The 24,816-nt window shown below is 44.6% G+C and overlaps 1 protein-coding gene across 12 annotated transcripts in view; it reads left to right on the top strand.

Annotated features, from left to right (window-relative positions):
• The window catches only part of KALRN (kalirin RhoGEF kinase), a 513,673-nt gene that overhangs the window by 476,768 nt on the left and 12,089 nt on the right, over nt 1–24,816 (top strand). For 7 of the 12 annotated variants that reach the window (XM_054069262.1, XM_054069263.1, XM_054069264.1 and 4 more), the window contains 8 exons: nt 1,862–2,100; nt 2,973–3,220; nt 6,401–6,524; nt 7,889–7,948; nt 18,786–18,813; nt 19,295–19,466; nt 21,629–21,750; nt 23,287–23,418. In XM_054069262.1, coding sequence (XP_053925237.1) covers nt 1,862–2,100; nt 2,973–3,220; nt 6,401–6,524; nt 7,889–7,948; nt 18,786–18,813; nt 19,295–19,466; nt 21,629–21,750; nt 23,287–23,418 — 1,125 coding nt within the window. Of the gene's footprint in view, nt 1–1,861; nt 2,101–2,972; nt 3,221–4,069; nt 4,101–4,187; nt 6,300–6,400; nt 6,525–6,707; nt 7,857–7,888; nt 7,949–18,785; nt 18,814–19,294; nt 19,467–19,924; nt 20,058–21,628; nt 21,751–23,286; nt 23,419–24,816 lie in introns of those variants that run through there. The other 5 variants (XM_054069265.1, XM_054069268.1, XM_054069269.1 and 2 more) reach the window with 5 other exon arrangements.

Below are 24,816 nucleotides of genomic sequence, written 5' to 3'. Positions count from 1 at the left end.
GGCATCCACAGTTCATAAAACTTACTGCAATTAAACTGTAATATTCAGCCTTTTAATATTTTTCCTTGGAAGAGCAAAAGCTTGAGAAACAAACTCTGCACAAAATGATTGGTTATAGCGACTGTTCTCTCTTTTTCCTTTAAGAAGCAATCCATAAAGAAAATGGGTCACTGATGCATATATTTTAAGGAAAATGCCATTGACCTGTGCCTTTTTTTTAAAAACATGTTTTGAGGAAGGGGTGAGGGACAGAGAAAGAGAGAGCACTCAAGTATGTGGACACTGATTTTTGCCAGAAGACCATAAGGATACTAACAGATGTTGAACAGGAGGCTGGAAGCCAGGCATCGCTTTGATAGTTAACGGTGGAATTAATGGTCGCAAGTGGACACTCAGCTAAATACCCTTTAAAAGCACTGAGTAGGATAGATTGTTTCAAGATAGACAAGTATTCATTTGGGTCTTATGGCTAAAGACCTTGCAGCTTAATCTACTGTATATACTAGACTAACGTCACTGTCAAAAACACTGCCAAAGTTCTCCCTAACCTTCCTTCTCCTCAGTCGCTGATCTGCAGTGGCATCAAACCATTTTCAGGTGCAGCTGAGGTAAGCGAGTGAAACTAGTAGTCACTGTGCAGGTTTTGGAGCCATGTAATCTTCCAGTTTGCTACAGGTCTGTTTGTGTCCTTTTGGAGAAAATGGTGATCTGGCATCCCTCTTGATTTTTTTTTAAGTCACTTGTAGCTTTGTATTAAGTGATTTCTTGTTGGAGTAGCCCAGCCTTTCTCAGGAAGGGGAATGCTAGAGAGTATGTTGTGTGGTGCTGAGCCTTTCTGTTTTTCTTTTCTTGTCCTCTTGTTGGGAAAGACATTTCTTCTGTTGTGGTTCCCTGGTTGGGCCTATGCTGTGACATTATGTCCTCCGTCTGCCTCTTGCTAGACTAGTCTCTCTGCATTCCAGTAGGTTGAGTCTGGTGCATGTACACAGTATTAACTCCCTATAAATCATCCTCTAAAGCCACATGACATGCAAAACCCAAACCCATAGGTCTGAGGATGGTAGTCTGAGCCCAGCAAATCTGTTCCTTTCCCATTCACTGTGAGTCCCAGCCCTGATTCTTTCTCTTCCAAGCATAACAAATTTTTTATTTCTTTATGATATGGCATTTTTATCCTTTCTTTTCCCATTGTAAGCTCTCTCCATGACTATGAAATGTACACCCTTACAAGCAGACTCTTTATATTTAAGCTATATATGAAGCTGCTTCATGTTGCTTGTGGATATTTTCTGGAGAGGTCTGGACTGCTGGGATAAATGTCTTTATGCCATCTATGCTTCCTCACTTGCTGTTTGTTTCCAGCGGTTTCCTTGAACCAAAGTAATTAATACAGAATGTACATAGAGAGCCAAGTTGCAGTGTATCGTGTCTGAAGAATATTTAGTGGTCACACTCCCTTGGGAATAGGCAAATGAGACTTTTGGCTCTTGACCTGTGTTTTCTGATGATAGCAACATTCACTGTAAATGAGTTTATGTGAATTTATTCTCATAACAGCATGTGATTAATTGTGCAATTTCAAAGAAAGTGAGTGCCATTATGTATGCTATGGACAGCAGATATTTAGCCTTCACTGTGTTGGTTAGAGAAGCTGTTCTTCAATGCTTTATTCAGTTTATGAGCAGTATAACATAAAATGCTTGTATCTTCTGTGGCCGTGAATGCACTGTGTGCTTCCATGGGTGCCGTCTCCTGTTCCTGTTTGGTTTGCAACTTATCTGTCTGTTGTGATTGAATCACTCTCTGTATCCCTTTGCAATGCTGTTGAAAGCGTATTGCTAATTATTTTCCTCTTTTGCAGCGCTGCAGTCTCCCATAGAGTACCAACGCAAAGAAAGTAGCTCAGCCGTACTGAGGCCCCAGACTGGTAGGGCTCCTCAGCCCAACAGCAGACCCTATTCTTCTGTTCCAGTAGGGTCTGAGAAGCCTTTGAAAGCTACGAGCCGTAACCCATCTCTCCCACCCCTGAAGATATCTACCTCCAATGGCAGCACAGGGTATGAACACTCACAGCCCGGAGACAAGTATGAACAAAGCAAGGTACTGAGCTCATCTGATAAAACATGACCTCATAGCCCGTTTCTTGTACCATAGACAATCTGTGAAGTTAGCTTTAATTATCAGCTAACCAGGTCAACAGGAATCAATATACTGAAAGAATGGTGTAAAATGTGATTTGGGATTAAATGGAGACTGTAGCTGGCGTCCAGTCAGGTGGCACATCAGCTGGGAAATGAAGACAGAGCCTGACCTTGGAGCCTGGAAGGCTGAACCCAGCATTTTTCACTGGGCACTGTGTTTGCAGACCTGGTGAACTGAATATCCATTTGCAGTACTGGCAACAGCAGTATTCAGGCTTCTCTAATATCCATTAGCCACCTATTCCTGAAGAGTATAGGAGAATTTAAACCTTTTCCCACGTAACAGCTCACAGGGTGCCAGTTGAAGGTTATAATTTGGGTGCATGTGCACTCCATGCAAACCACCAAAGAGTCAGTAACCATCAGCGGTGTTTGGACCCTGATGCTGGCTGCGGTTAACCAAAGCCGCTTTCCAGTATGACCTATATTTAAGAGTATTAATTCAGCTTCTAATATGAGCCTTCGCTGGTCTTTCTCCCCGTTTGGCTCGGCACGCGTCATTCGCCTGTAACACCATACAAATGAGAACATGGTTGGGGCACCATCACTGGCAGCTGTGAAATCTCCTATGAAATAGGAAGCTGGTTTGTATCAGGTTGCTGCGGCCTTTCAGATCCTTAAAATTCTTTTCTGCCAATGTAAACTTTAAGTCTTTTGTATCTTTTTCCCTGGTACAGTTCATCTGGAAATGAAGTGGTGGAATTGCTGCCGGAAAAGGCAGATTCCTCTGTGCTGCCTGCTCACCGGTTTCTGTTGTGTCTGTTTTCACAGACTGATTTGGGAGGGTGCAATGGGACCTCTTCCATGGTGGTGATTAAAGATTACTATGCACTGAAGGAGGATGAGATCTGTGTGAATCAAGGAGAGGTGGTTCAGATCCTTGCTATCAACCAGCAGAACATGTTTCTGGTGTACCAGCCTGCAAACGACCACTCTCCGGCTGCTGAAGGATGGATCCCTGGCAATATCTTGGCTCCCCTCACTAAGTCCACTACAGATAATAGCGACGGAAGCATCAAGTAAGTGCCATGTTGGCTTCACTGGGAGCGCTGTGTGGATTTTTGAGGAAAAAAAATCATAAATAAAAATAAATAAACCCAAATGGTAGGGAATTCCTGCTGATTTTTTATCTACAGTGCCATTGGAACAAGCTGAGTGGTCAATCTGCAGCATCGGGCAGCCATGGTGGATAGCCGTTTGAGTATTTTCATTTTGTGGGGTTTTGTTTATACTTTGGAGAGAAATAAACCCGTAGATGGCTAAAGATATGTGTTATGTTACATCGTTTTACACCAACATGGACCTCCTTGGACTGGACTTATATTTATGTTGTATTAAGTTACTAATCTATATATTGGTTATAACAGCATCTATCAAAAGGAATCCCACAAAAAAATCCAGGCCCCGTATTGGACCGAGGTTTGCTTCTCTAGGAGGAGAGATTTTGTTGTCTGTGGCAATTTCCATGTACAGCTTGTATCTTTTTTTATTTTGGTTTGTTTTGGTTTTTTTTCTGTTCGCAGTAGCTTTTGTAATATATTTTTTTTTGTTTGCAAGACCCCCATCCAAGTACATTCCTGTATAAAGTATTTTGCACTATTTAAAAAAAACAAAAGAAACAAGCTCATTTTGATGAAGTCAGGTTGTGCAATATAATGAATAGTCGCAATGTTCATCATTGTACCTGTAATGTAACTAATTTTAAATGTACTATTTTAAATATGTAAAATAAATTTTCACCATGAGCATGTTTTAATGAGGTAAAAGAACTAGTTTGACCCTTTTTTGTTGGTTTTTTTTTTGTTTATAGCATTTTGTTGTTTATTTAACAAATGTATGGATATATATTTTTCTTTTCTGATTTTTAGAAATTTGTCAGTCTGAAATGACTAATGCAAGAAAGTGGTTTTTTGGTATTAAATACAAAAGGTACAACCCTCTTTTCAGTAATACCTGTTGATTTCTTTTAACTTCTAAAATGACTAGATGGTAATGCATGATGGATGCTACATCGAACCTCAAGGCGTGGAATTGAACATGAGGAAAGATTTTGAGACAGATTCACTGAAAATAATAATTTGATCTCTGATGCGGTTGCAGTTAAGAGAAATGATGACTTTACCTGCCAGTCAGTAATGAACGCTATTATGAATTGCATGTTAAGCCAGAGGAATTGCTTAACATGTCTCTTGCACATCCGCCACGGCCATTTCCGGGTTCCTCTCTAACTACGATATGCAACCACGTGCCTTTACATTCATCCATGGCACCAGGCTCCTGGTGAAGACTCTGATCTCATGGCAGCCATACAGTCGAATTCTGCATCAAATTATGTAGTCGCATGAATTGTGGCCAGGAAGGCATACTAGAATTGAAAGACACATGCATTGCACTTCTCTCTTTCTCACTGCAGTGTGATTTAAATCTTAAATTATATTTCCAAAATCAAACAGCCAAAACAACCCTGAAGACAAAAAGATGCTTGAGTAATAGAACTCCTGTGGGTAGAAAACAACCTGGAACAGGCGTTATCTTCAGCCCTGTCTAGTCTGCCAGATCATATTGACTAAGTAGTATAAGTAATAAAACTGTTTCTTCTGTTGACAAATACTCTACACAAAACATGTGGTTGATCGAGTAGTATTGGCACCATGTATTATTCACCGATAAGTCAGGGAGTCCATCAGCCATGTCCTTGATTCTTACCCTATCTTAAAGAAAAATGTGACAGTCCCGAAGTGTTGGATGACTTCCTGCACATCTCATTTGGGCCTCCTCCAGAAACGCCCAAATATGAGACAGCCCTTACTGTCTGACTGAGATGCGCAGGGTGCTCTGGTGCTCCTTGTGTTCAAATGTGACTGCCTCTGCCAGTTGGTTGCAGTGGAGACACTAATCCTGACTGCAAAAACAATTGCTATGGCCCAGTTTAGACTCGTGTCGGTGGCAGCCAGCTGCTGGGAAACCATTAGTTTACTTTTTTCTTTAATTTGAGCTATTGTACAGCTCCCATCAATTGCTGCAATATAACCAAAAAATACTTAGGAGTCAGACGCAGCATTCACGGGGGAGCGTCGGCTGTGTGGGGTGTCCTTTGAGTCCTACCTTGCTAACATACTGCGTTTTATTGGCATCGCAGGTGATCGTTGGATTACATGCAACTTGCTTTGTAAAATGTGTCAAGGTACTGTAGACATGACATGCGCCAAACATTGGGCTTAGACATGCAAATCAAATTTGCATGACTTAAAGGTGGACAGATGCTTTGAACCTGGATCCCAGCTCATCACACTGCTGTTTTGAGAGCTTTCTGCTTTGGACAACATACCCCTTCCCAAATCCCACCGCCTAACCTGTCCACTATTTAAATCTAATTGAATCCATATTGAGACCTGTTTTGGTTTTTTCTTAATTTTTTTACGTCTGCTTTGATATGCAATTTCAGTTGTCAACACGGCATTGCTCTTAACAAAGGGTGACATGGTCTGTTACTGTTTTCTTCCAAGAGTAAGGTCATAGGAGCAGTAATGAGTGAAAAGCGTGCTGGAAATTGTGCCTGCTGTGCTGCTAGCCAAAAACCATGCACTGACATCCTCTCTAAATGGATTGGCAAAATCAAATCGGAAATTCTTGGGTTTGAGAGGCACAGCATTCTTGGAAATGACTTCTCTCTTGGAAAGTTAATGATGTAGCTCCTATTTGTTCAATTATTCATGTTCTGAGTAACATGAAGGGAGTGACTCCTTGAATTTCTTAGATTTTTTTAATTTGCTCTACTGAGTAATCTATTAAGACTGTTCTCCTGTATTTACATTTGTTTGACTGTTTTTAACCAGTAAGACTGAGGACTGAATTGACCTTTTAGCTGTGGCAAAAAAAACCCAAACTATTTGCGGCAATGCAAGACAAAAGTCCCTGAAACCAGATGACCAAGTTCTAGTTTCCTGCTTCCATCATGGGCATTTTTTTTCTGCTCCATGCATTTAAACAGCAAGTGTGGCACAACATCTGCTTTATGGAAGTTTGGCTTGGTTTTTAACTTCAACTCTCATTGCTCAAATTGAGACAGGTGTATTGCCGGTGGCTTTCACCTTCTAGGGAATTGCAATAATCGCAAATGTGGATGCTGGTTTCCTTTTCCAAATCCTTCCTTCCTGCTATGATTTGCCATTTGATTGCTGCGTTTTTTGGTACAACAGGAAGTCATGTTCATGGCATACTCTGCGCATGAGAAAGCGGGCGGAAAAGGAGAGCAGTGGCAAAAATGAAGCCAATGGGCCATGTAAATCCAAGGATATTCTGGGGAACAAAGTCTCTGTTAAAGTGAGTAAGGCCATCTGAAAGCTGTGTGCTGCTCTCTTGCTTCCCATCCTTTTCATCCCCTGTAGCATCCTCTCCTAAGAGAGGGCGGGGGTGGCAATTTTGGGTTTGGTTTTTGGGTTTTTTCCACTTTAGTTATCTTTTTTTTTTCCTTCCTTTTTTTTTTGTTTTTTTTTTTTTTTGTAGTATCCATTTTAGCAGGATTTTTGCATGCAAGATAAAATGCAGCCTTTGTTTTTCGTTTTCTTTTTCCTGGCATCCCACATGCAAGTAAGTAATCTTCATTTAAAAAAAAAAAAAAAAGCCCATACATAAGGTTAAATAACTGTTCTTAAAATTGAGACAATAGTGATTTACTGACCTCTGACCTAGCCCAATCTGCAGCTCCATCAAAGCAGCTGCAGTGGTAAGAAAACCATGGGATGAACCAATGGCCTTACTGAAGTCAGAGAGTTTTCTTTAGGCCAATATTTCACAACATTGATAAGGGGTTATCAATCTTGAGATGCTTAATATTTTTGGTCGGGGGAGATGGTCTCAATGACCTTTTTCTTTCCGTATTATCAGACAGGGAAGAGATGCTGACTCGGTCTTGCCAGGAGAGGGTTTCGTGTGTGTCTGTGTGTGTGTGTCTCTGTCTGTCTCTCTCTGAGATCTCCCAGTATGGAAAAGGTTGAGCACTGTGGGGTTAAGCTCCATCTTCTGCTCTGGGTGCCTGACTACTGTGCTCCAACTCAGAGGATCCATCCCTATAAACCGACCACGAGGCCTGCTCAGGATTAATCTGGGGCTTTCCCTCCCGACAGAGGCAAGCAAACACTTGTGATTTTGACACAACCAAAGCCTAGCCTTGATTCAGGAAAGCACTTGAGCATGTCCTTTGGATCCACCCCTCTCCAAGAGAGCCAATGATTAAGTGTTTTCCTTTGCAGAGGCTTTCCATCTTGTAAGCCTAGTGAAATAGCCATGGCATGTGCAAAGGGAGGAACCCTGCCACTGCAACCCAGGCGCCCCTCGCACCCGCTGTGCCGCCGCCTGGCAGCCCTGCCAGCAGCTGGGAAGGACGGAGCCCAAGGGAAGCAGTTGCTCCAGCATGGTGGCCACAGTTCTTCCTCCTGTTGCTTCCTTGCTGTGTTTACTACCTGAATGACTTACAGACTCACTGCCTCTTCTTGGCAAAAGCATGCATTTGCCTCTGCTTCTCCTGTTTTGTTGATAGTTTGGGGTTTGTTTGCTTTTTTTAGAGCATTTTCTGTACTGTTACCCATTTCCGTGATGCTCACAACTCCTGTGCTGCTCTGTCCTGGCTAACCAATCTCTCTTCTAATCTCTTGTTCTCTTTCTTCCTCTTCATGCTGCCAAACAAGGAGACAAACAGCTCAGAGGAATCAGAGTGTGATGACCTTGACCCCAATACTAGCATGGAGGTAGAGACAATCATCCTTGTGACTATATTTTTTTCCAAGACCATGTGCCTGTTTTGAAATGCCTGTGCTGAAAGGGGAGCTGGTGGGTCTATCGCTTATGGATATATGTGCCAATTAAGTGTGAGTCACACAAAGCGCCAATTCTGGTTTTGCCAAGCAGTAAACTGGAGTTTGAGCTTCCTCTGTGGTGAGACCTGAGGAGGAAGCTGAGGAACAAGCTCCTGCTGAGCTGGAGGCTCACGTAGCCACCCTCAGTTGCTGTTTCCCACCTGGGACCTCATTCAAAGACACAATAATGCCTGCATGTCAACTGCTGATAAATGTAGCAACTTTCTATATTAAAAACACCCCTTGTCCTGGCAATACATGCTGAGCTGCCAGCCGGGCTTCTGTTATAAATCATTGGAGCAAATGTTGTTCTCCAAGCAGAATGGGAAATTGCATTTCTATAAAGGTACTGAAAAAAATGGTAGAATTGGTTGCATCAAGGTATCACAGGCAAGGCTGGTGCAGATAGGTGGACCCAATTTATGATAAATTACACTACTGTTTTTCCCGTATGAAGCCAACAATTCTAGTTGAGTGCCAAGACATGCCAAGAGAGCTCAAAGGAGCTCAAAACCATAAATTGCGTATCTGGTTCTCCTTAATTAATATCTTGCAGGACTCATATTTTTCTGTGTATAGTGACCACAGCAAGCATTTGTATACTTTATACCAAGGCTGAAAGAGCTTCCTGAAAAAGAAAGGATAAGGTTCAGAGAGATATAAGTGATTTTGTAGAGATGACAGGTCAGGTCATTGAGGAATGGGGATATGTGTGTGTCCTAGGACATCTCCAAAATAGCAGTAGTGAGGCTGCACTATAAGCATCCAGCAAAAGAAAGCTGATCTTCTTCCTAGAGGGAAAAAAGAGAAGAAGCGTATTGAGATTCGTCACCTCAGCTATTAACCTGAAGGGTCTCTTTTATTTTAATTGTGTTGGCACAAATAAACACATCTTTGAGAAGGGGATATGGGCTAAAGGAACACTACTGACCCAGCTGACATCCTGGAGACTAAATGGTGCTAATGCTGCATTATTTTCAGGAGTGTGTTTGCATTTTCAAAGAACATTTTGCCAATCACAGGTACTAAATAGATGTATTTGTTACAAGGTAGTGCCCAGTTATTGCACATAAGCCTGTAAACCTGAGATCATTGGAAGCTGCCCAGTGGAGTAAAAGGTGGCTGAAATGCAGGTGTAGTGTACAGAACTGATAAGAATCACTATTCTTTTTTGCAGAGGATTTCTCTGTGTTGACTTTGCTCAATAGTAGGTAAAACAGATGTTTTAAAATAGTCAGTGGAGTCCTTACACTGTTGGCATTTCTAGCCAGCTCTGCCATGTTCCACATGGTTCTTTTTGTTTGTTTGATTTGGGATTTTTTTACCATAGTAGAGTTCATTGTTCTTGCCAGCTCCTCAGTTCAGGTGATAAGACCTATTCTAGGTAAACCAGAAGATGCTAATTTGAAGTCTTGGCTGTGGCATGAATCTACTGTTGGGGAAGTAGCTACGCGCCGGGTATGTGACTTGATTTACACTCAGAAACCTGGTCCTGTATCTCCAGGTCACTTACTGCAGATGACAATGGCACGCCATGAACGACAATATTCCTCATAGCTTGAAAATCTCAAGTCTGCTTCTGAGCACAACTCCTTGAGGGTGGGCATGTGTTGAAAATGGCAGAGGGAAAGAAAAATTAGTGCCATTTGGGGAGTGACTTATGCAAACTTAAGGTGACACTGCTCTCCAGGGAGCAACACAACCCTCACTTTGTGCTGGTTTTAGTACATCTGCAGGCTGGTGTGAATACAGTCAGCTCATTCGTCTGGCTGAGAAGTATTTTCAGTAGAGGGATGTTGATACACCGTATAAACTAAGCAAAATCATCCAGAGGGAGCAGATCAAGGGCAGGTTGCTGAAATGCTCCCAAGGGAAACAGCCCTAGCAGTGGCCATGGGGAAGTCTGTAAAGCTCTGGGGTATTCTCTACTGAAAGCCGCAGTTTTTCCCCCTTTCCATGTATTATAAATGATTTCATGCTCCTTATCAAATGAGTTGAGAAATGAACTATATTAAGGCCTTGAGAGCTAAAGTCTTTTCTCATTAAAACAAAGTCAAGGCAAGCTTCTTCCATGACCAGAGACTGGTCGAGAGCTTCATTGATCTTTTAGTCTTTGTGTCCTAGGCTTAAGTAATTGTTAAACAGCTGTGATATCCCTCTACCCCAACCTGTGTGTGCACTGAAAATCAGCATCTCACCTGGTTTTCCTTTTCCTGCTCTACATGGTACATCCCCGTGGCGCCACTGGTGAGGTAGATGAGCTGGAGACAGCATGACTGGCTGCCCAAGGGGGGGAGGACCTTCTCCTAGCACCTGGCTCAGCTCGTGATGGATTTTGTAGTCACTGGGAGTGCTGGTAGGAGACCTGTGTCCTGGCCATCAACATCCAGAGGTGTGTGAGGCTCCTCCCTGTGTCATTAAGGAGGAGTCGTTGGTAGCTATTATTACAGCCAGGTAATAACAGGGCAAGTCACTCGGCTTCTCTTACAGAACTGTCACCCCTGACATCCCTCTTCCTCCCATCGTGCATGAGAACGTGCACCCAGTGCTAGAATAGAGAGAGCAGACTCCAAATGCAAAGCAGCCCTATTAATTACTTGGCCATGTCAGTGACATTTATCTCCAGCCTACTCAGTACACAAGAAGTTGGTAAACTGATCATAGTATCCATGAAGTGTCACAGCTACTGTGATCTTTCAGATCTTGCTTTGCTTGCTGTTTATAAAATACCACATATCTGTTCCATTTGCCTTTGTTTTGTTTGAAAGGGTAACTTAGACAGTAAGAAATGAGGAGAACATGCATAGTGAGAGAGGAAACTAAAATTCTGAGTGACTATTTAAAAGAGCTATAGGGACATGGAAAGCTGGCCCTGGAGAACTTCTCATTCATTGTAACTGACTAGAAATAGTATCTCTTCGTGACTGTTTAGAATGGTTTGGGTTGGAAAGGAACTTAAAGATCATCCAATTCCATCCCCCCTGCCATGGGCAGGGACACCTTCCACTGTAGGTCAATCCAACCTGGCCTTGAACGCCTCCAGGGATGGGGCACCCTAAGTTGTCTGGGCAACTTGTTCAAGTGCTTCAGCACCCTCACCCTAGTTTTTTGCTTTGAGCTGTAATTCAACGAAACAGAAGGTGCAAACTCTCCTGTTAGTCATGTGAGTGTACAAGAAAGCACTTAAGGAGCATGTGTAGCCACACGAGGGATAGAAGTAACCTATATTTAAGAAAGATTGAGACTCAATTTCCACATGTCTGTAAATCATTGCACAGGGACAGGCAGCTCTGCTCCTGGGAAGAAGGTGTATGCCCTCATGAATCAGTAAATATCGTCCACACCCAAGTCTGGGGTCCTGGAAAATGACACAACTAATTGTCCTACAGTTCTGTGTCGTAATGTCTCATGAGGTTTCAATATTGCTGAAGGGGTCATAAGTCAACTGTGCGAAAACAATTGGGCTACTTCTCTTGTCTAAGTGAATGTCTGTCCACCAGTCAGAAGATCTGGCTGAGCTAAACCTCACTTAATTCATCAGAAGCTCTTCCAGGCTTTGGGGTGGACCCCACATGTATGGATCTGATGTGGGTCCAGCTGTCTTGTTTTGCACAGCGTGGGTCCAACTGAAGTAATCCTGCCAACACACAACTGTCACTCAGTGCCTCGTGTTTGTTCTAGTTTCTTAGTTGTGCAAAGGAGAGATGAAGTCCAGGCCCACTCCAAGTCAGTGGAAGTGCCATCATTAGATTAGTGTACTGGGCTATTGCCAAGGTACGTAACTTGGTCTTCATAATCTATTTTTTTCAGCTATGACATTTTAGCATGTTAAGAACTACTCAGAGACACTTAGAGCAAGATAAGTACTAAGAAACATCCTGTAGGGAGGAATATTTTGTTAGCACCCCCGCAGTCCAAGTGGTTGAGTAAGTAATGTTTTGGTGGCTACAGCATTGGCTCCAAGTCAACACTCAGCTCAGGCCAAGAATTCCCAAGTGCTTTAGGCAAATGCCTTCACCCCCTGCCTTATGTTGCCCATCTCCTGAGCAGATCTAACGTGTTCTCTTTGCCTCTCCTGGCCTCTTATCACAGTATGAATGAGTACAGTCCTGACAGTTCTCGTGTCCAGAGAAGAGCAACGAAGCTGGTGAGGGGGCTGGAGAACAAGTCTTACGAGGAGCGGCTGAGAGAGCTGGGGTGGTTTAGCCTGGAGAAGAGGAGGCTGAGGGGAGACCTTATTGTTCTCTACAACCACCTGAAAGGAGGTGGTGGAGAGGAGGAAGCTGGCCTCTTCTCCCAAGTGACAGGGGACAGGACAAGGGGAATGGCCTGAAGCTCCACCAGGGGAGGTTCAGGCTGGATATCAGAAAAAAATTCTTCATGGAAAGAGTCATTGGGCACTGTCAGAGGCTGCCCAGGGAGGTGGTCGAGTCACCTTCCCTGGAGGTGTTTAAGGAACGGGTTGATGAAGTGCTTGGGGACATGGTTTAAGGGAGTGTTAGGAATGGTTGGACTCGATGATCCAGTGGGTCCTTTCCAACCTGGTGATTCTATGATTCTATGACAATCTCCCATTTCTCTGGGGGGCCTCCATGGGTGACACTGCTGTTCTGCTGCCCTGAGTGGCCAAGGATTGCTGAGACTGACCAGGAAGGTGTCTCATCAGGTGTGATGTAGCCTGAGCTGGCAGTGCAGGCACTGCAGTTTAGTTTTGGAAGAGGAAGAAGTGACCTACTTTATCTGCAGGAAGGGGGTAGATTGCTATAACAGAGTGCCTGGAGCACCAGAGGCATCCCACAGCTACACTTATTGAAGCACACCAGCCAATAGGGCCTCACAGCAAGAGTGTGATGGTGCAAGAGAACTTCTGCTTTACATGGATGCAGGTACAGCAATCACCATTCCTTGTGGCTTCTCCATCAGTCTAAAAGGCAGCTAAGCCCATCCATGCTGGGCACCAGAAGTCATGCGGGATGTTTCATCAATTACCAATCTCCCCATTTAAATAATTTTCCCTTTGGTAGCTTCTATCTGTGTGTAGCGGGATCCTTATTTGCTCCTTTTATCAAGAAATTCCCCTTGTTAATTTGTTTGGGGCGGGGAGGGCAGTGACACTGTGAGCTTGTCCCCCCAAGACTCTCAAAGTAAAAGTTGACATAGTCAGAGAGGGATAGATAGATTTTTTCCTACAAATTAGAGTGGGCTTAATTCCTCTGTAACTAATTTCTTTTTTTTTTTTCTGAGAATCATTAATATTTTTCCTTTTTTTTTTTATTTTTGAGTGAGGGATCAAGGAACATGTTGCTGACTCTGCTACCAGCATGTGCAAATGCGGCAATATTTCACTTTAACTCAGTGAACAAAGAGTGCCATGAAGTGTTTATAAAACACTGAGCTGCTTGGCTTGGAGTAAACATGCCCTCTACTGTTTAGATAAAGCATGGATCTTGTTACAGAGGGCTTGGTTTGCAGCCTAACCTTGGAGGAAAAATAGTCTCACTTTTGGTTTTGATGCACTGCCTTAAAATTGGACTGAAATGTGGCATTGGAAAAAATCTGGGCAACCACTAAGCATTTCTGTGCATCGCATGTGTCTGGACTGGGTTCAAGCCCCCTCCAGCGAGGTGGGTTAGGCACAGCAACGGAGAAGCAGACCCTGACCAAAGCAAGAAGCCCTTGCAGGCAGCCGAGCTGCGCTTGCAGAGCAGTTCAGGGCCGGCCATTTGCGCTGCAGAATGGTTTCTCACTCCCCATCAGATACAGCATGTGTGCACAAAGGAAAGAGAAGCTCTTGCTAAGAATTAGGGTGGTTGGAATTACTTTGCAAATGGACTTTGCTGCTACTGCTGCTGTAGGTACCTTTCTATCTTTATAACATGAGCTTAACAAAGCAGGAGAGAAGTGTCTCAGTGCTGCAAAATAACTGAGTTGCTGATGCAGCACCGATGGTGCTTTTCTAAAGCCTGGCTGTTACGTTGAGTTACACTTAGGTTGCTTAGATCTATGTCCCTTAGATCCCTGCGTGTTCCCAAAGGCACCAAAGTACGCACCTCGTGTGCCTTTCGTGGTCTGAGCACTGAAACAGTACAGGCTGCAGGAGGAGGAAGCAAGGTCTGTTTCTGGCTTTTTTATTGAATAAACCCTGACCTGTCATAGAATCATAGAATCAATGGTTTTGGTTAGAAAGGACCTTAAAGATCATCCAGTTCCAACCCCCCTGCCATGGACAGAGACACCTCCCACCAGAACAGACTGCTCAAGGCTCTATTCTTTATCTCACCCCGTTCTTCCAGCTCCCTGTCTTTGCCTCGTAAGCATTAGACCGCACATCGCTCAAGGAGAGGCCATTTCATGGTCTGCCTTTGTCACATAGTGTGGGGCTTCCGTTTTCAACCATCATTGTATTAGAAAAAGAAACTCTCCTGGCCACAGAGGGAGCGTTACAAGTTTTCACCCACCTTGGACCAGGCGACAGGTATTTATTTCATCTAATAGAAAAAAAAAAAATCTCATTTCCACTCAATTTATGTTCCTTGAAAAAACAGCTGGCTATGTTCCTTACCTGAGGAGTGACCACATTGCTGAGTATCATCCTTCAGGGTTTGTGTTTGCCTGGTGCGAACCAACTGACATGAAGACAGCGTGAGAAGTTTTTGTGTCAGGTAGCTCCATCCTTATGAGCTGGTTTTCTTGCAAAACAGACTGACACCTGCAGTGGTGAGGGTAGCGATTGCTGGAATTTCTTCAGGGAGCTCTTGTCAGTGTGAGGCCCCCAGGTCACCTTCCCCTGCTCGTGGCTGCCATGACCAGGGCTCCTCAGCTGGGGGCTGGGCTGCAAGATTCTTCTGCAAACCGCTACAGATGGAGTGGGATTTCAGGGCTGAGCCTCACATTACTTTATGGAGAGAAGACAGGAAAAGTCCACAAAACCCACATAACCAGCAGGTCGGGGGGTTTTTTCCCACCTGTGATCTCAAAGCAGTGTGGAGCATTCTGAGGGAGTCATGTGCAGAAACCAGGACTCCTGCATCACCCCAACAAACACCACTACTGATCTTCGGCTTGTGTGGGAGCTCCCTAGGGTGAGCAGGGACCTTAACATAGGGAAAAAGAAGCTGGAGAGTGCAGTCTTTCGCTTCCTTTTCTTCTTTGGAGCTCACCATGTTGCCTGTGTGAGCATCTCTGGTGTCACTGTGTGCCACAAGCACAGCATGCTGGCCTCTGAGCCTCAGCAGCTGCTGGGGAATAACACTCCTCCTGCCCGTAATCCCCATTTCAGTGCATGGCACATCACTCTGCTTGCCCACAGCCTGTCCTGGACTCCTCGCTGGCAGGGATGTGTGCTCTCCAGAACAATACAGCCCAGTCTCCATCCCTCTGTTAAAGCCCTGAGAAAGAGGAAGAGAACCGGTAAGAGTTACTTGCATAGATTTTGATAGCTTTACCAGTTTTTTTTGCACACACCATCAGTTTAAAGAGGCTCTGGGAGGTGCTTGGCAAGTCCATCCGTAAGGGAGAACAGCCCCAGCACCCGAAGGAGGTGGTGCAGACAAGTGGTTAGTGAGCTCCCATCCTCCAAGGGCAGAGAGGCCGTCCTCTGGAGTTTTCTTCTCCACCCATTGGGATTAAAAGCTTATTTGGCAAATGAAGAAATCATCTCCAAAGGTCTTGCACTTAATCTAGAAGGACTCCACAGAGTCTGTCATCTCCAGCCATCTGCCAATAGCCTGGAAACCCAATCAGCCTAAGAAGAAAGGCAGCAAAATTCTGGAGCCTGGGAGAGGGCTCATGAGCTTGCAGAGCTGGCTTCTGGCTGTAGATCTGGCTGTGAACCTTTGCTTTCCTATTGCTGCCCTTCTTACTTTGTCATTTGACCCCTTACTTTGAGGCAGAACAAATCCTGTTCCCTAATTAAGTGATGAATTGAATCACTTTGATAGCACTTAAAAATGCTCTTTCAAAGAGGCTTTTATTTTTGTATAAACTCAAGAGCAAGGAAAAGCTGTGACATGGCTACAGGGGTGTTGTTAGGTAAAATTCCGTTAACAGATGAAATTTTAGCAAAGGAAATGTGAATTTTAGACTCTTCCAATGTTATTTAGCAGTGGTAATTTTCTTTCTGATATTCCCATGGTAAGGCAGTGCAAAAACATTGATGAGGCAATTGTTATAAATGATTGTGCCTTGGAAGTCATTAGAAATGTGGCATTATTTATTTATAAATGTATCCATTACATTCATCATTGTAGCTGCATCCTCTAATGAATCCTTTAGAGTTATATAATTAATATCAAGTGTTAGGATGGTTTCTTTCTCCTGATCACTAATCTTACAAGGATGGAAATCAGAGAATAATAAGGGATTCAGAGCATGCCATAGGGAAGGAAGGGGAGAGCTTTGGAAGATAGATGTGTATTCCAGTAAGCCAAAAACCCACAGAAATGAAAATGTATGTACAAATGAGCTGATAAATAGATGGTCTCACTGGGTGAAAAGCGGCGAGTGATGACTATCCACAGAACAGCTTTTTCTTCCTTTGCTGTGCTGTGTGAGCAGTACAACTTAATTATGAAGGTCCATCTCTCATTTTCCACATGTACAGGTAGGAGAGAAGATGTTCTTCTTGAACCAGCGCCTTCTTGCGCCCAATTTCTTCCTGGCATCCAGAGGGCCATATGTGGGTCCTGGACCCTGAGGAGCAGCAATTGCTGCCTCTGTACCCCTCACTCTCTCAGAGGCTCCCAGTACAGTTGGTTGGAGATCCACATCCTGATGCTGGTGCCCAGCTGCACTCTTCAGATGGGGCTTTGTGCTTCCTTCAGATGGGCTTTGTGCTTCTGAGTGAAACCAGGGCTGGGAGGTGCAGCCCGGAGAAGGAAGAACCATCACAAAAAGAGTCCAGCTGGCTCCCTCATCCACTCAGGCTTTTGCCTGCTGAGCCAAGCCATGCCATTGCAGGGATGGCGAGATCTCCTGCCCTCTCCCTACCACAGAGGTGCCTCCCAATGCGGCTCTAAAAAAAAAGAAAAAGAAGCCCTAAATATACTAACAGCCCTCAAAGAGCATTCTCCAGGGATGTAAGCAGAGGTGGACTCCTTCCCGGGTGCTGGGAACAAGATATTTGAAATCTCAGCACTCTTGGGAGCATCTGAGAGTCCAAACCATCACACCTTGGCCCAGCAGGTACAGAACTTTAGGACTGACTGTCTACATGGTAGGAACTGAAACCTGATTTGCGCACAAGCAGCAGCCCCTCCTCATTTCTGAAGCTCCAGCGTAAAGCACTGGCACTGAGCCGTTGTTTCGGCCAGTACCAGGAACTTTGTGTTCTCCATAGATATATCTTGAAGGATCAAATTCTGCCTGTTGCTGGGACAAAAGATAGTCTCGGGTGGTAAGGAATTTGTTGATGTAAGGTGTTTCTATGTGGAAAAAGTGAACGTTTGTGAGTGGTGAGTCTGCCTTGTGCCTGGATTGTTTGGCCTTTTTGGTGGCAAACAGACCCTGAGATCTCAGTGCTGGTACCAGATGTTTGCCTGGGACTATGAAGAAGGGATATGAAACCAGAACATGCTCGAGTGCCTCTTTCAATGGCACCCTGAGCCATTCACCTTGGAAAACTATTTATAAAGCCAAGATATAAATATAAATCTTGAAGATGTATTTATGTTATTTTGAAGGGTTATTGCTTCTGCTTTGTGGCCTGGTTTCTGAGCCACTGCAAAAACTATCATCAGCTCTTGGCAGACTATGAATTAGGTCACTGCTTCATTGTCATCTTCCAAAATAACTCTGAAATAGATACTAATATAGACACATAGGGCGAGATAAACCACACTGGTGTTTATGGTGTTTGATATCAAATTATTAGTTTGAATTTGTATAACAAGGCTTTATGAGATTATTACTGAAGGTAGAATCTCTGCACCATTGTACACTACTATGTAAGGGTTTGTGCCACGTTTGAGAATTTACTGGTGTTGCCTGCTATTCCCACCATTGCTTCCAAAGTTTATATGAGGCAATTGGCATATTTAGGCCACAGCAAGACAGTAGCTTTTCAAGTATTTGCTAACTAGTTAGATAAAATAACTCAGTTATCAAAACCTAGGGTCAAGTTGGAAAGTTTCCAGCAGTCCGATGAAATGAGTGAAACTTCATTCATCATGGTACATTGAGAGTTGTTGCAGGACTGATACTTGTCAGTAAGCAAAAAGAAGCCAATATTTCTGGTTTAGTGCTTTACCTTTTTTTTTTCCTGAAGCTGAGCAGAAGTTAAAAGACATCTGCCCAAAGCTGGTTAGTGGCCAGAGCACTGGTGAGATGCCCCAGGTGCATGGTGACTGCAGGGGCAGTGTGACATGGGTCTGGAGTTGGGCACAGGGGGGCACAAACCACCTCAGGAAGAACAGATTTAATGGTTTGAACATTATCACACAAGCAAATAGAAAGCACGTCCACCCTCCTCAGCCTCAGTGTTGTGCCTGTTACCTGTGATGCTTTATCAGAATTGAAGAAGCCGTAGCTTTCATTTACTTTCCCAGCTGTGCATGGGCTTGTTCGGTTGTCACTAGAGCTTGCTGCGTCTGCTGGTTTTTAGAGGTTGCTTGCAGCCACTGGTCAGTGTTTCTGTGGTTCTGATCAGGTTCACCACTGTACCTTGTGAAACCAGATGTCTCTTTGTCACTGTCCAGAAAAATAAATGCTTTTATTTCTTTATATTTTTCAGATAATCAACCCCAATTTCATTCAAGAAGGTGAGTTAAGGACAGCTGCGCACTGATTGGCACAGAGGGGCAAGTCGGCAGCTGTGATTTACTCTGGTGCAACAGCATGCTCTGCACCCACCAGCATTTACAGCAAAAGCAGCTCTCTGCCACTTGGCAGGGGCTGGTGTGCTCCTCAGGGAAAGTGATCCTTCTGCTGGCTGCTCCACTCAGGCAGCCTGGGCTCCGCAGGCAAAGATGAATCCCCCCCAAAACCTGTCTTCACAAAATCTCACCCTCCTGCCTAACCACAGGCCTGGGAGCCCACAGTTCCTGCTACCTCCTTTGCTAAGCTCTCAGCAGCTGGCTTCTAGTGAAGGGAGAGTTCTGGTAACATACTCCCAGGACCCTCAGCTCTTTGGGACCCAGATCCCATACGTGGTCCTATAGTGATCCTCTCAAATTATGTAGGAGCAATCCTCACCTGCAGCTTAAAAGATGTCATCTGTGTGTCCCCATGTTTTTTTTCCAGTGGCTCCAGAGTTTCTTGTGCCATTAGTGGACATCACCTGTCTGCTTGGTGACACAGTGATGCTGCAATGCAAAGTCTGCGGACGGCCCAAACCAACAATAACCTGGAAGGGACCGGATCAAAACATTCTTGACAATGACAACAGCACGGCCAGTTACACAGTGTCATCCTGGTAAGGTCCTGCCTTTGGATCCCAGAGCAGCTGGTCATGATGGTTATGTTGTCCTCAAATATGGCACCAGGGAGGCTACAGGGCTTATCACAAATGCAGTTAATTGAGTCTGGCATGGTGTGCTGGCACATTGCTGCACCACTCCTCAGCTAGAAAGGGTCGCACTTTGGGGTTCAAGTAGGTCTATAGTTTACCAAGCTGATGTAGGGTATATCCATAGACTGTGTTGCTGGCAGATGTTGAGTTTGCTCCGGCTGACCTCCTAAACCAGCTACATGCCAGAAACAACTAATATTTCCAACATATTTGCTTGGCTAATATTGCCCCATTGTGTTGCTGGGGCTTCTCTGCTTGATTTTGATGTCATGCTCATCTTTGGTAGGAACATAAGCTGAGCTGAGCAAACCCTCTCCGGCTTGCAATAACCATCTCTCATCGGGCATTTTATCCTTTCATAGGCAGTGGTGGTAACTCCTCTGGTTTTCTTGAGCCTTTCCTCAGCCGTTCCTAAAAAAGTCTACATGTGTTCCTGGGAAGGCTACATCTGGCTGTGCTTGAACAGAAGGATGCTTGTCGTGATGTTCCCAGCTCAGCTAGGGGGAAGGAAAACCATCCTTACAACAAGCACTGGGAAGATCCAAAAAGATCTGGAGTTTAATTCAGGTCAGATAGCAGCTTGCTGCTGGATGCTCATCTGCAGCTTATATAAGTGATTTGGGCCAAACTGCAGTGGAAATCTCTGGGAGGCAATCTTTCATGCAAACCTTTCAGCACTTCTGGCTCAGGCTGAGATGAATCTAGGGAGCACAAAGTCACTGAAAGTGAAAAATGAACTCTAGGAGAGAAGGGATTTTACATGTTCAATTAAAAAAATATTATGTCTCGTCAAGAGCTTCCTTCAGAGACTATTGGCTTGTGCAGCCACCCCAGAGCACCCAAAATTGTCTTTTTAGGCACTACTCAGTAGATTGCTAGTGCCTTCTCTTCAGGCTTCTGGCTGGGGTTGGGATAGGGAGATATTTCCATAGAGGGTTCTGTTTTCCGTCACAGTCTTTTGCCTCTGCATTGGCTCCCTGTGCACTATCAGCACTTCTATCGTCTTGTTACTTGTGTTTGTTTTTCAGTGAAGACACTGCCTGCCAAGGAGAGGCCCAGCAGATCAGTGGCTGTCTTACAAATCTTGTTGGCATGAGTGTCTGGACTGTGGGGGAAGGGGATATTTCTGTCCTGTTTTAAACCAGCAGACTAACAAAAGCCACAGCATCCAGGCAGTTTTTCTGGTAGCCATGTTCTTCTGCAGTTTCTGATAGATTATGCATTCAAGAACCAGTCTAGTTTTGGCCATCAAAAGAATTTCTTGTTGGCTCTAAGCTGAGTCTCCCATACAGCTAAAATAGTAACACAAGCAAAATCCTTTAATTTGGGCGAGCTCCCTTCCATTGCATATTGAAGACTGCAATGTGCAAACCAAAACGACTGTACAGACCTGCTATAAATTCACTAGACTCCATAAAGCTGTTCACTTGCTCAGATTGGCTCGGAAATCAAGTGTCTCTCACAAACTTGGTGCTGGTGTTCTTTATCCCTTGCTGTTGTGAGATGTCCATCCTTCTGAGCAGAGGCCTGGGAGCCACATTAGATCAGCGGCACATGCTCCAGGGGTCTGAATCTTCCCAGAAATGTCAGACACGCTGTGCTGTGTGACTGTCTTGTACTTCTGTGGGAAGCCAAATTTGTCTGGCCTGTGTTGGACTTAACTGCAGAGATGCAGCAGCTCAGCATCTTCCAAGACAGAAAAGATGTGCCTGGGGAAATCTTTCCTGATATATGGAGTCTAAGCATCTAGTTCTGGACAGGCACAGGAAATGTTCAGCTCCTGGACTTTACTTGTCACTTGAGTGTTCCTTCCCAATCTTCTCTGAGGCCACAGCAGAGAAGCAGATTTTCCTGCCAGGCAATCTGCACAGAGGTTTCATTAACGGCCTAATCTTGACATGTGGAGGGGTTGTATTTGGGTACCAGATTGCTGGAGGGATGTTCCTTCGAGTGAGTTAATAGGATTTGTATGCATTTGTGTTCATAATGAGGCAGGGCAGGAACTGAAATGAAAAACATTAGCAAGTGAAGCAGTGCTTTATAATCAGGATTTTCTGCACCCACAGTGACTCTGGGGAGCTCACTTTGAAGATCTGCAACCTGATGCCTCAGGACAGCGGCATTTACACCTGTGTAGCAACCAATGAACACGGAACGGCATCAACCTCTGCAACGATCAAAGTTCAAGGTAGGATGTCTGACCTTAGCACCCTGGAATTTTCCTGTACAGGGTCCCTTGGTGGGGGCTGGGAGCACACAGGAATAGCCACTGCAAAGGCAGCCAGATGTGGAACTGTGCCAGGTGAGCTGAGACATTAAAATCATACAACCGGCCCTCAGCCAAGTCTCCCACTGATGGCTGAAGGCATTACAGACTTTTTGCACTTGATTAAGCTGTCTAATCATAAGCATCACATCTGGGAAATGAAAATGTATTGGCACCGGTTCAGTTCCTGCATCCTGCTTGCAGCACTGCTTCTCAGGGGCTCAGTAAGGTCGGCTGGAGGAAGCTGAGCTCCCTTAGGGGATGATGCCCTGCCTGCTCACAGGGAGTTCTGGTCTTTGGAATCTGCCTGGAATCGGGAGACCTGGGACCCAGTGGCACCGATTTTCAGCCTTCCCTCCTCTGCTGGGGACAGAGGAGATAAGAGTAAGACTTCGTCTGCGTAAACTGTTCTGCAGGGAGTCAACTCGAAGATGTGTCTTCAAGCCTGAAATCTCAGTGCTGTAACTAGTGACCCATCTAATTGTAATGAATATGTAATGATGAGTTGACGCTCATGACCTCCAGCTCTGGGAAGGGATCTGTCAGCGTGAGAGATGAGGGGTGCCTGCTGCGTTGAAGGGGATGGCACAGAGACAAATGTCTAACTGGTGACTTACAGAGGCAGGAGTGTCACAGGCATTTAGAAGTCAATTTGTTTGGTCTCACAAACTGCCCTAGAGGTCTAACTTCCCCAATTTGTCCAAGCAAGTTAGTGGCTGCACTAACTACTCCTGTGCTGAAGGGAGCCCTGAGCAAAGCACAGAGGAATTACTGGTCATTTGTCAATCTGCTGCCAAACACAGCAAGCGCCATACACACACAAGCACTCTGAATGTCTTGCTTGTGTCATTTCTGAACAGTTCAAGGTGACTGAACACTTCAGTCACTTCAAGGGTGACGTCCCCTCACCTCCAGAACCTCACTCTCTGCTTGAAGTCCATGGGAATATTTGTTTTCCTCATTTTTATGGGCTTTGCATCAGGTCTTGAGCTAGAGCAAAAATTAGCAGCAAAAGGTAGTAGTTAAAGAAGTTTTGACTTTGCAACAGCTGAGATAAGACAGATCCTCTGCACCCAAAGGATGATTCTCCCAGGTGGTCTCACAGGGAGCTCTCTGAGGTATCACAATGCAGTTGACCACGATCTGTGAAGTAAGAATAAATTCCCCCTGTACTGTCGTACTGTGAGACTGTGTTGAGTCAGTGGAGTTTGCAAGCAGCACGGTTCTCTCCTCGCTGCTCTTACGGAGGTATCAGACCCACAATGGTAGGTGAACAGCACCGTGGCATTGCCTTTCCTTTGGCTGTGCTGGTAACCCAGCGTAAAGCAGAGCATTCCCTCTGCAAGGTGCTGCTGCCCCCGTAGTGAGCTTATAAACCCAATACACCCCATCTTCAGAACAAAGCACTAGCACTTGTTGATATGATGCTGGAGTTGGTGCTTGTTTTCTCTTCCCAAGGTGTGCCAGCTGCCCCAAATCGCCCCATTGCTCAGGAGAGAAGCTGCACCTCTGTGATCCTGCGCTGGCTACCCCCGTCCAGTACAGGCAATTGCACCATTTCAGGCTACACTGTAGAGTACAGAGAGGAAGGTAAGTGGTTTGAGTTGTGCTTGCTGTGCTGGGAAAATGAGAACAAAGTCAGTCTCAGGAAAGCATCCTGCTCCCAAAAGCATCCTTGCCACCACTGGAGTGCTACTGGCTTTTGCTCACAGATCCCAAAGTCTAAGGCCAAAAGAAGCCCTTCTGTCATCCGGTCCAACTTCTCATATGTTACAGACCTTTCTGTTTCTTCCATCACTTACGGTCAGTGAAGTGTACTAAGCTGAAACATTTTCATCACTAAGGCATCCTTTCATCATTTGCATTCTACCACCATGGTATCAGTCCTTTCTGGTGGATGTTTCCTGGGAATGCAAAAATAAAGGTGCCTTATTATTTTTTTTGATCTGGATAAAGTTGCACATCCCTGCATACTTTTCAAGCTCAGCTCTGAAATCCATTTGTTCTTAAATCTAAAGATCCTTTTCCCCTGAAGAGTTAAGTAGCTATTAAATGCACCGTTTTCCCAATATGCACAGGCATGTGCTCTTGGAAAGGGCATTTGAAATTATTCACATCCTTTTTTGCATTCTCCCAGCAAAGGTTTGAGGGTCCCTGGGCAGTAAACTTTGCCTTAGGTATGTGGCCTCTGCTTTTTCCCTTTCATCCTTCAAAAAAATCCTTCTTCATGGTAGTAAAAGTGAAAATATAATCACTCCATCATACTAATACCTTCTCGAGCAAATAGTCGGCCTTGACCCTCACTGTGCCATCAATGTGGCTGGCATTTTTGTGAAAGAATAAAAGCCCTTCTATTAACAACAGCCACCAAAACAAACAGCAAAAAAAAAAGCAGTGGTGTTTTCAGTTTTCAGCATTCCTCCCACTCCAAAGGTATCACTATCTCTTCCCTGTAAAATCAACTTTGACTTTGTGAGACCTGTCAATCAGAATTTGCCCAAAGTGCACACAAAACATACAGGTCATAGTAAATAATAAAGGTAAAAAGCCCTGAACTTACTAAAATAAGGTAAAATTTTGTATACTCTTGAAAGAAATCATAGGCTGTGACAGGGCTCAAGCGTGCCAGGGGTACTTTTCTGTTCTGAGACCCTGTGCAGATGAATAAAGTATTACTGCTTTGGATGCTATGGGTTAGGCAGTGGTTGGGTTTATTTCTGTTAGGAGCAGAAACATGACAGTCACAGATTTCTTTGCTGCAATCCTGCTCATCTGCAAAAAGCCCATACTAAGCCTCAGAAAGCTGGTTATCCTCCTGCAGCTCTGGGTTTCACTGCAGCCACCAGGTCTTCTGAAAAAGACTTCATCTGCAAAAGCACTGGGATTGCACTGATGCCCTGTCTCAGCTCCATCTGGGCCTCCCTTGTCCATATTTTTTTTTTTTGCAGTATCTCTGCTACCACTTCTTTCATAGCAGAGCTGTCATCA

This window comes from Cuculus canorus, chromosome 6 (genome assembly GCF_017976375.1).
Source record: "Cuculus canorus isolate bCucCan1 chromosome 6, bCucCan1.pri, whole genome shotgun sequence".
Classification (NCBI taxonomy): Eukaryota; Metazoa; Chordata; class Aves; order Cuculiformes; family Cuculidae; genus Cuculus; species Cuculus canorus.
Note: the sequence above shows the minus strand (reverse complement) of the source record. Positions and strands in the feature narration are given on the sequence as shown.